The sequence below is a fragment of the Cygnus atratus genome, chromosome 1, assembly GCF_013377495.2.
Source record: "Cygnus atratus isolate AKBS03 ecotype Queensland, Australia chromosome 1, CAtr_DNAZoo_HiC_assembly, whole genome shotgun sequence".
In the NCBI taxonomy this organism is placed as follows: Eukaryota; Metazoa; Chordata; class Aves; order Anseriformes; family Anatidae; genus Cygnus; species Cygnus atratus.
Window position 1 is genome coordinate 132,393,806 of NC_066362.1, and position 10,775 is coordinate 132,404,580.

A 10,775-nucleotide genomic window follows, 5' to 3' on the forward strand; every position below is an offset into this window, starting at 1 on the left:
AAGCTGTTAGCTTGTAAGATTTATTACTTCATGGGGTTAGCAAAGCAAATATTAGCAGTGAATTAAAAAATGATTGTAATATAATGCTATGATCAATCAGGCTCAGTATTTCAAGGTATGCCCATGAAGATAGGAGAAAGTTTGTATTTAATAAGTTTAGTTCCACTTGAGGTCAAGATAGACTCTTTGTACATCTGGCCAATACGCTGTGGGATTAGTTCATTTATTTCTATCAGTCATTTTACAGCAATCTGTTCAATCTACTTTGTGAAACTGTGTGTTTCTTTTGAGGGCTTATTTTTATTACAAACTCTCAGAAGAAGACTGATGCTACAAAGGGTTTGATAGTCAATATAATTGTTCATGATGTATATAGGCCTTAGGTTTTGAGTGTTGAGCATTTGGTTTCTGGTCCATGGTTTTATGGACATTGAAATTAGACCATTTGCTATTCTCAGAGTGTACTTTGAGATGCATTTGAAGCCTCCTAAAATTCAGCCCAAACCCCAAATTACAGGCAGGTATCTGTTTTAATGAGTGAATGGGAAACATTGGTTACAGGGAATAGCCTGAAATCTTGCCTAAATATACTATCATCTTAAAACAAAGGTCTACTTACAGTCATTTGTAAAGTAAAGGAACAGTTCTGTTTGTCTGTTTTGTTTTTCTTAAAAAAAAATAAACAGTACAGTTACAGCTTAAGTAGGAATCAAACCTGTTATAATACTCTCACAGCAGGTGGAAGATGGAGAATCAAGTCCTTTCTGAGCCCAATCTCTATATCCCATTGAAAATGACCTTCAAAGTGAAGTTTTGACTAACTTGGCTTGGGATTCACTTCCAAAAAAACAGGGAGTTGTGTAGAAAAACCTTGGAGACTAGTGATTCTGAAGTGAAAGAAAGAAAGATCTAAAAGACAGTGAAAGACTTGGGTCCTTAGCCAGAAAGGTAGTATTGGACATTCTCCTAGAAAAAAATAAATAAAGCAAACAAACAAAAAAACAACTTTTTTTCTTCCTATAATTTGATTTGTGCTAAAGCTTTCAGGCTGTGATTTTCAAATATACTTTAGACAACATTAAGAAGTTAGAAGGACACTTACACTTTGTGTAAAGTTTTTTCAGTCACTGTCTTTAAAAGGAGTATTGTGCTTTGCAAAACAGCTGTGGAGTTTATCTTCTTGATAATAATATAGAAATAGTTAATGTACTAAAGGGGAAAAAAAGTTCATCTATAATGCCACACTGACTTTGAATGCACTTTAAAAAAGTTAAATGTAGATGAAGCCTGTCATTTACAGCAACTTAACTCAGCTTTCTTACATTTATTTAATTCAATTAGCATTTACATCGTCACATTGCTACCCCCACTGCCATCATGTCAGAGACTGTTCTAAATATTAGATGTTAGTTGCTTTGATAGAGCATGGTGAAGGAACTGTATAGAAAAGAAAGGCATGTCGAAATGCCATGCTAATGTATTTTACTACTGAAAATAATCATAACATATGCAATGTTTGCTTTGTTGACTGAGTAAAAACTATGTTGGCATGTGTTAAGCATATCAGGAAAATATTTTATTGGAGAAAGCTTTTCATCTTCTGCCAATTTTATTTTTCACTTTTTTTCTTTTCTTTTTTTTTTTTTTTCCCTAGGGATCTATTTGCATCATGTTCTCTTTTTGTTTTTCCTGTTACAGGAGAACTACATGATTCTGAAGGACCTGTCGTTTGCATGCAAATATAAAGTAACTGTTTTGCCTGCAAAATCTAAAGGTCGTTTTAAGGCTGAGAGTATTTTCTTTGTCACCCCACCTTGCTCTGCATTTAAAGAAAAAAACCACAAGCACATTAATTGTCCTGCTGAAGGAGGTAAGACATGATCTGGAGAACTTGCCAAATAGTTTCAAACGTACTTACAATCACCAAGAAAAGTCTTTAATGAAATTCTAAAATAGTATATAAAAGATTCAGAAGAAAAAAAAAAAAAAGAGATGATTAATGCTTATGTGAAAAATCAACTAAAATACATAGCAATATAGATTTAAGTTGCCACATTCCTGTTAATTAGGTAAGAATTTTAGTGAACTGGTTATGAACACATGATGGCACTTGTTATTACATAGTTTTTAGTGCAAGGAGAAAGTTTCTCAGTTACATTAACTATAATGATGAATGACAGATGTAAACAATTATGCTGGCATGATCCATCTTTTGAATGTTTTGCTACTGATGCAAGCTGCTTTTTCAGTTTGATTTTGTTTAGGTTAATGCTTCTCTTAAATAACAAATAAAGGTGCTCATACGTGGTAGAGTGTAGCTACAATTCAAGGTGTAGCTAAAAGATTATGGTAAATCACAGAATCATGGAGATGTTGGTTAAAAAGGATCTCTAATCTCAGCTAATCCAGCCATGCACTTCAAGCAGGGCTATTGCCAGCACTAGGTCGGGTCAGCCATAGCTTTGTGAAGACAAAGTTTCCAGCATTACAGTCTTCTTCCTGGGCAACTGCAACTGAAGCATACATTTCACCTAAACAGAGTGCCGCTATTAAATCGTACTACAGTTTTAGAGCATGAATTTTACTTTTTGCCTGCATCATGGAGATCTAAGGGTTTTCTTGTGGTCCCAAAACTGAAAAATAGCTCAGATATTCTGAAATACAGAGGACCCACAGGATGGTTCCCTGTGAATAGGTGTTTATAATTTTATGTGGCATTGGCTTTTCTTTCTGTCATCTGTAGCTGATGGAACTGGATTTGAAGTTTGAATTTGGCCCAAAATTCAATGGAATATATCAACGATAGGCTTTGGTTAAAACTGAAAATGTAATGGCAGAAAGCTGGCAGGATACTGGACAACATCAGAAAGAGAGCTCTGTCTGACCTTGAGTTGCAAAATTAAATTAACATTATTGAATGTTATCTTTCAAAGTTTAGCTTATCTTTCTGCTTTCCAAATTTATAGTGCCAGTTCTACCAAAAGTGTTGGCCAAACCCGAGAACCTATCTGCGTCTTTCATTGTTCAGGAAGGTAACATCACTGGTCATTTTTCCTGGAAGATATCTAAGGCAGTCCTTCACCAGCCCATGACAGGGTTTCAAGTCACATGGGCAGAAGTAACCACAGAAAGTCGACAGAACAGCTTGCCCAACAGCATCATTTCGCAGTCACAGATACTGCCAGCAGTAAGTTGTTTGTTAATTTCCTTTTCTATTGCATTCATAACTGCATGCATACGTGGCATACTTTTAATTTTTAGTGGTAACGCGGATGTCACACATAGCGTTCTCTCACTCTGCGGACAAGTTGGAGCAGGAGGTGCTTTAATTTTTCCTCCTTGTTGGAAATACAAAGCACAGCTACTCTTCTCGATGGCACATCAAACATTTTAATGTGCACAATTGTCAAATTAACAGACATTATCTGAGAAATGCCTAAAGGGAGGAAAAGATCATCTGTGTGTGGCAATAAATGGTTTTTATTTTCTTTTGATGATCAGGCTGTTCAGCTTGGTGGCTACTATAGTTTTACTAATTATTTGGTGTCCATGTCCATAAATTTGATGGATTTAACCAAATTTTTTTTCCCTTTGAGTCACTCTTTGCTCTAAGAGAAGTAAAAATCACTTTCCCCTCTGTGAATATGCGCTATTGTCTGATAGACAAGTAAGTTGAGGAATACTAGATTTCACTGTTTACTGAAAGTATTACAATGATTTATTTGAATTCTTCCCCCTATTTGCTTTAAGACGGCCCTTGCTATTTCAATTCCTCTAGCAGAAGCAAATGAAGAGCACTTCTTTCAGACTGCCTTGCCAGATTCACCAGAGTTCATTCAGACTCAGTTGCCAGATCCACCAGAGTCATCAAAAGGACTTAAGTAGCTAGCCTTGATCCAAAGTCTACTAACAATGTTGGGAGTCTTTCCATGCACTTCAGGGACGTGGATCAAAGCAACTGTCTCAAGCAGAACAGACTGAAAATCTTTTCACAACATTTGTTTTATAAAAGAATGCATAAAATGTTTTCTTGGACACATCTTGCATTCAACACATTTTCCACAAGTCCAAGACAAGGTTCCCACAATTTTATCTTAATTCCTAGCAGACTGCCCTAAGGCTATGCCCCCTGTGTTTGAAAGCATGTTTTTCTCAGACAGAGCAACAAAGTTGACCATGGATGCTCCAGAACTATGGGGCAAGCTACTACGCAGTGTGCAGAGCTGTTTTGTTCCACAGTAGTACAGACTCAGTGGGATCCAGACTAGTTCATTCAAAGCTCAATCTACAGTCCCAAGTGGAAACACAGTGCAGATAGAGCCTTGGTCTCTTCAGCAAGCCATGTTGCAGGATTATTTTAAAGCGGATACTCAATCACAGGCATTTGAATGCAAACAGCCACTTTAGCACAATAAGCGGTTATAGACCATGAGATGTTACTTTTCACTTCAGTTTTCATCTTTTGTTTTAGGACCAGGCGTATGGTTTATACAGAATTTCTATTTCACTTTTTAAGCTTCTGGTTCAGTTATGTCTAATTTAAAATATTTCTTTACCTTGTGTTATGCTTTTTTTTTTTTTTTCCCCTATGGTTTCACTACTGTAAAGCCTGAAGATTTAACTATCTATCACCGTATGTATGTATCTATTCATAACACCTGGTTAACTTGCACAAAACTCTGGTTTGAGCTGAAATAATATCACCTACAGTCTGAAACCACCATAATGTAGTGTATTTCATGGTGATGATCATTCACTCATTTTTGTTGGTAATCTCTGATTGTTAAAAATTTAATATTTACACAACTAGGCTGAAGTGCACATGTCCCAGGAGCATATGAAAGAGCAGAGTGAATGTCTAAGTGTGATGTATGTATTTCTCTCTCTCTCCTACCCATTATGTATGTTACATGTGGTGGAACAGCTTTTGCAAGATGTTTTAAGAGCAGCCCAATCTCAGTATATGCAATAATTTGTCAGTAAAGCTACACTTTTACCCCTGCCTTTTCTCTCTCTCTCCTTTCCCCTTTACTTTCTGGTCTGGAAAGAACAGCAAATTATCAGTTATTCTCACAGCCACTTTCAGCTCCCTGCTGTGTGCTTGGGACAGTGCCTGCCAGAAGAGTTTGCTATGAAAATTCTGGCTAATCAGAGGACCACGCTGCGTGTGCGCTGTCCAGTGTCTCTGCTCCACAGTCTTATTCCTGGGACTAGTATGCTGTGTGTTTCTGAGGTCCTTTTTTAGCTTGGAATAAGGTGAATTGTGACTTCCAATTCCTGAATGCCCTTCAGTCTTCAGTAAGATGTATTCCTATTTGGGAGCATTTATAAACTTACTGTGAAATTATTTTGCACAGTTTTAAGTAACCACACAAGGTACAGAGCAATAAAAAGTGAGGACAATACTGATATTTCACAATCCATCCTGCCAGAAACGTGATTAAGAACAGAAGGGCCGATCTTCATGGTGTAACTTTGGACAAACCTGCTGAAATCACTGTAGCCACCCACTGATTTCACTATCTGCAGCTTGTACCCCAGATCTGAAAATTCCCATGAGTTAATTTATCAATCAGTAGAATTTACAGCCAGATGTAAAATAAAAACAAGTGTATTTAATGAACCTGTTAAAAAAAAATAAAAAAATAAGCTAAAAACTGTTTTTTCAGTGATGAACATATCAACTTTCAAGAATAATAAGGAAAGCTTGTACCTCTTACACATGAAACTGTAGCATTAGGGAAACAATGTATGCTCAAAGTCAATGGCAAGCAAAAGTTCAAGACAAACCCCCTCAACCAAGTAACACATATGTTAAATCCTTTTTACAGATTTCTAAGAAAGCAATTTGTGGGTGCCGAGAGTGACAGAACCTGTTTAAACCACTGATTTGTGTGAGTAGAGCAACCATGCTTTATTTTTAGATGCTATGAGAATTAATGTAATTTATTTATTGTTAGGATCATTATGTACTCACCGTGCCCAATCTGAGGCCATCAATGCTGTACCGATTGGAAGTTCAAGTGCTGACAACTGGTGGGGAGGGACCAGCTACAATAAAATCATTCCGAACACCTACTCTTCCTCCATTTTCACCCCACAGTAAGTAGTACCTCATTTTGGCATGTTGTTGTGTGTTAAAAAAAACTTCAGTCTTACACATGCAAACAGGTTGCTTGAGCCTTAGAATCTTTACTGGCTCTGGTAGAATTCCATAAACATAATGTGCATGGCATTATATGGTATTATTGTTTGTTTTTTTTTCCCTCTCTCTGTAACTGTCTATCAGCAGTGGTGGAATCAAATATAGCCTTTCTCTCATTCAGTTTTGTGTGGTCTTACATTTGCCACCACATTCTACCACAACTCTTTGGCTTATACCTGTAGTACTTGGGATTCGGAGGTGGTCTCTCCTCCAAGTACCATCTAGGCCTGGGACTGCTTAGCTTTCAAGATTAGACTTTTCTGAGATGTGTTCAGCTGAGTATGGCTATAGTATGACCATATTTCTAAAGCTGTGCAAACCTCTTAATGGCCGTTTCAAGCATTTTGTAACTTTTGGAAAGGCACAACTCAGTGTTGTGAAGCCCGGCAAAAATTACAGTGAATTAGTCCACTAAAGTTGTCTGGACTGAATATGCACGTAGTTGTCAGCACAGGCAGTTCACTTAAAAGCTGAAGGCTTGCAAGCTGGAGGCCTCAAGAGGCCTTTATAGGAGAATCTGGTAAATGATTGTATTACATATTCAGGGTTTGATATGTGCATACTTTCTTATCCTTTTGTTTAGGACCTCATCTGAAGCAACATCATCCACACCACTATAAGCCACCCCCAGAGAAATATTAAACTGTTTCAGATGATTATATAAATAACTGAGAGGAAAAACTGAGCTCCCAAGTGGAGGCTAGGAAAAGGCACATCTGTAGGAGCAATGAATACAGTTTTCCAGTGAATACAGTTTTCCAGTGGAAGTTACCATGCTGTATGATCTGTATCAACTCTATGTAGTTCAGTCATCAAGAATTGTATTTGTACCAAGACAAGGATGAAGCATACAGCAAGTATAATTTCTGTACCACTACTATTCAACAAATTGAAAATTGCATCAAACTCAACACCTGAGAGAAAATCAAAGTGTGTTTATTATAATGTTTTTGTATTTCTATGTTTGAAGTAGATTGAAACAGTGTGGTGTATACAGCTTTTTCTCTTAGTGACTTCAATGTTAATATATAAGAGGTTGTCCTGTGATACATACATACCTTTGAACACTGGAGGCCATGTTGTCATTAACATGTTTAATTGATCTATTTTACTTAAAACCCTCTTACCAGTTCAAGTCCTAGAGTATTTTGCTGTTAAAGATCTCCACTTGTCTGAAATAAGGACATAAGTAAAATAAGCAGCAGAAGCAGGAACCTTTAAATAGTCAATGTTTAATAACTGCAGTATCACTGCAGAGGAGAGTGATGATACATTTGCATAGTCAACCACCTCTTCCAAAGTAATGTTTCAGTATGGAGATCTTCTATTAATATAGTTAATAGTTAAAATATATACAGGGTAGATGTACTATTCATTATAAAGAAACAGATGACAGTTAATACAATTGTTGACAATTAATGGTGATTAATACAATTAATTGATAGATTCTGGAAGAATGACCTTTAAAATCCCACTATTTTTTGTTTGTTATTATCTTAAAATGAAATGTTGATTTTCTAGCTAAAAGTCTGAATAGTTACCATTAACATCTTAAAAATGGAAATTCTGGGGCACATTTATTATTCAAGTAGCTGTAGAGCTACTTTTTTGGCTTCTCTGTCTTTTGATGCACATCTCTTTTCCCCATGGATCTTTTGAACAGAGGGATGGGTATGTTGGCTCCATGCTATTCTGCTATACAGAAGAGTTGCATGACAATACTCTAACATCTGGAAAGCATTGGCTTATAGTTTATTTGAATGCATTTTTCAAATTCAGGCAGAAGGGTGCCCTTTTTAACCATAAGGGAATACATACTGCCTTTATTGTACAATATAAACTGTCTAGAATAATTTGCTACACAAAGAGACATCCTTCGATAGTAAACAGAAACTACTTGGATTTATTATCAAGAAGGTAGAAAGTATCTGCCAATAAACTTCTATACAAATACAATCAAAATCTAATGTTCAGACATTAGTGGCAAATATATTTTCCTTCTCTTGATTACAAATTGTATTGTAGAAAACAAATATGGATAAAAGAAATGTATGCCTGAAACTGAGGATCACATTTGTATTTATCATAGTAGGGCATTCACAAAATAATCACATATAGTTTGTCTCTACTGAAGTTTATAGTTTTGGTGCATGTGGGTCAATAGCACTGAGGGTGAAGGAAACTGAATTAATTTCTGATCACTTGGTCATTCCAGTTTTTCTATATATCTACCTTTGCTATTAAAGTACCTTTTTTTTTTTCCCATTTTCTTTCTACTTTGCCTGTTGTCTTTTTTGATGTGCACTCAGTGACAAAGGATTTTTACAGAAAATTTCAATTGCCATGTGATTTGGACCTTTAACAGTTGTTTTACAAATATTAAAAGCAATGGTGATTTTGATTCCTTCCTCTGGTGGTCTGTCACCTTATCTTTTCCAAAACACATTAACAAATAACAGATAATGTTATTCATAAAATTCTGTAATGTAATTCATAAAATCTGTAATGTAATATTTATTTCAATTTTGGAAGATGGCAAGAGTCTCAGAGATTTTGAGGGATGTAAGAATGTGTAATGCGTACAAGACTTTACAAAGAAAAAAAACTATATGGATTGAACTGTTGTGCAGCACTGCTTTGATGTTTGGGTTATGCAGGGCATAAAGTAAGGATAGAAGGTATCTTGTTTGCTGAGAGTAGTTTTCAGTGGGATCAGGGCAAGTACTACCTCAGGCTGCTTAAAAAACTTCTGTCCAAACCTTTCCATTAGAGTCTATTCCAGTTATGCTGGAGCAATTCTGTAGTGACTTGATTAATGTTAATGAAATTATGTTGCATTCATAGTGACATTGGTAAAGCATAGAACATGGATGTCAGTCTTTATTACAATGAGGCCAGACCTGGTTTGGAGATTAAACTGGAAGTTAGCAGCCCTGAGTGATCATATCCTTAGTCTTAATTGCTGAGTGGAAGCCTTGTTCTTCTGCTTGCTTATTATTTCTTTGAAACATTCAATTTTTAAAAAGTAGCAGTTAATGTTAAAGAACATGGAGTATGCTTTCCTTCTAAATTAGATTTTGGCCATCCAAAAAAATATATGTATTTGATAAAGTAGAATTGTATTGAGCAAGTGCATTATACAGAGTCTGTTTTACAAAGATGTAAAGTCATTTTTATCCTTCTACAAATGAGTTTATCAACTCACCTTTCAAGTGATCCTCCAAATCAAAAATAAAAAATAATAAATCTACCAAGGTCATGCATGGATGTTAAATTTGAAACTACGAGTGCTTTCCCAATTATTCTTTGAATTTAGCAGTACCAATTTGAAGTTTCTAGTGCCTAACTCATAAAGCCTTGTTTGCTGAATTGTACAGGGTGTTGTCCTAATTTACTGGCCTAAATCACATTATACATTTAATTTATCAATAGACTTGTAATTCACTGCGTGATTCACTAATTAATGATTTATTTTCCCTAATGATGTTGCATAATACAGAATTAATATAGATATTGGGATGCTTTTAAATACTCTGCACCTTTACACTAATATATTATTTTCTATGTACGATTCTGATGGATTTGTCAGTTCACTTCTGGATGCATTATGTTTGTCTTTATTTCTAAAAGAATTATGAGATTATGCCATTTTTGCTAGCTGCTTTGTGAAATTGATTTTTTTGCTGTTCACCGATGATTTTTGTTTAAGAATACAATGGTGTGTTTTTGTAACTTTTTGGTGGTTTTTAAGTAGTGTATAGAGTAGGGGAAATTCAAATAAGACAAAACTTGTGCTGTACTACTATGTGTAACATCTTGAACATTCATTAAGAATACAGCACATGGACAGTAAATAAGAGGTCTGACTTCTGAAATGCTGCACATCCTCATCTTAGTGGCTTCAGAAAGAATTGAGGTATGGCAATACTAATATTGACATTAATGTTTGGCATGATCACACATAAAATCAAAGTCATTGTTAATATGAGTGGCAAATTTACCATTTATATTAGCAGAAGCATATAGGAACCTAAATATTGAGTAAATTCATTCAACAATAATTTCATCTCCATACTCCCTACTGGAGTCAGGGAGAGTTTCAGATAAGCAGGCTCTGATTCAGGAAGGTGTGCAGAAAAGAGAACTTCTATACGCACAGAAGAATTCAGTGGGATGGATGTATACCTTTGTGTATACAGTAGAGAGTGAGCTTTAGTGATGTCTTAAATAAAGTATGGATGTCAGAATTGAATACTCTCTTAAATTAGGGCCTTATGGAACAAAGTATTGGACCCAGACAGTTCTAAATTCTATGTAGAACACCATAGAAATTTTTATTTTTGTCTTGTGTATATGTAAATGTAGTTGTGATATTGACTTATTTATTAATTAATTCTCTTATACTATGTGCCAAGTATATTCCTACCCTTTTGATCAGTACCTGTGAACATCAATTACTAAAAATAATGTTATGCAAACTTGTGCATTGTAACCAGGAATATGATGCTAATAAGCTGTTGCATGTAGTTTAAAATAATTAAGAAAACCCTCTATTTAAAAAATGTAAATG

The 10,775-nt window shown here is 35.4% G+C and overlaps 1 protein-coding gene across 1 annotated transcript in view; it reads left to right on the forward strand.

Moving 5' to 3' along the window:
- Positions 1 to 6,855, forward strand: part of ANOS1 (anosmin 1) — a 136,672-nt gene extending 129,817 nt beyond the window's left edge. The window contains exons 11-14 of the mRNA XM_035542236.1: positions 1,699 to 1,870; positions 2,967 to 3,187; positions 5,961 to 6,102; positions 6,789 to 6,855. Coding sequence (XP_035398129.1) covers positions 1,699 to 1,870; positions 2,967 to 3,187; positions 5,961 to 6,102; positions 6,789 to 6,847 — 594 coding nt within the window. The 3' untranslated portion in view covers positions 6,848 to 6,855. The remainder of the gene's footprint in view (positions 1 to 1,698; positions 1,871 to 2,966; positions 3,188 to 5,960; positions 6,103 to 6,788) is intronic.
- The last annotated feature ends 3,920 nt before the right edge of the window (positions 6,856 to 10,775 follow it).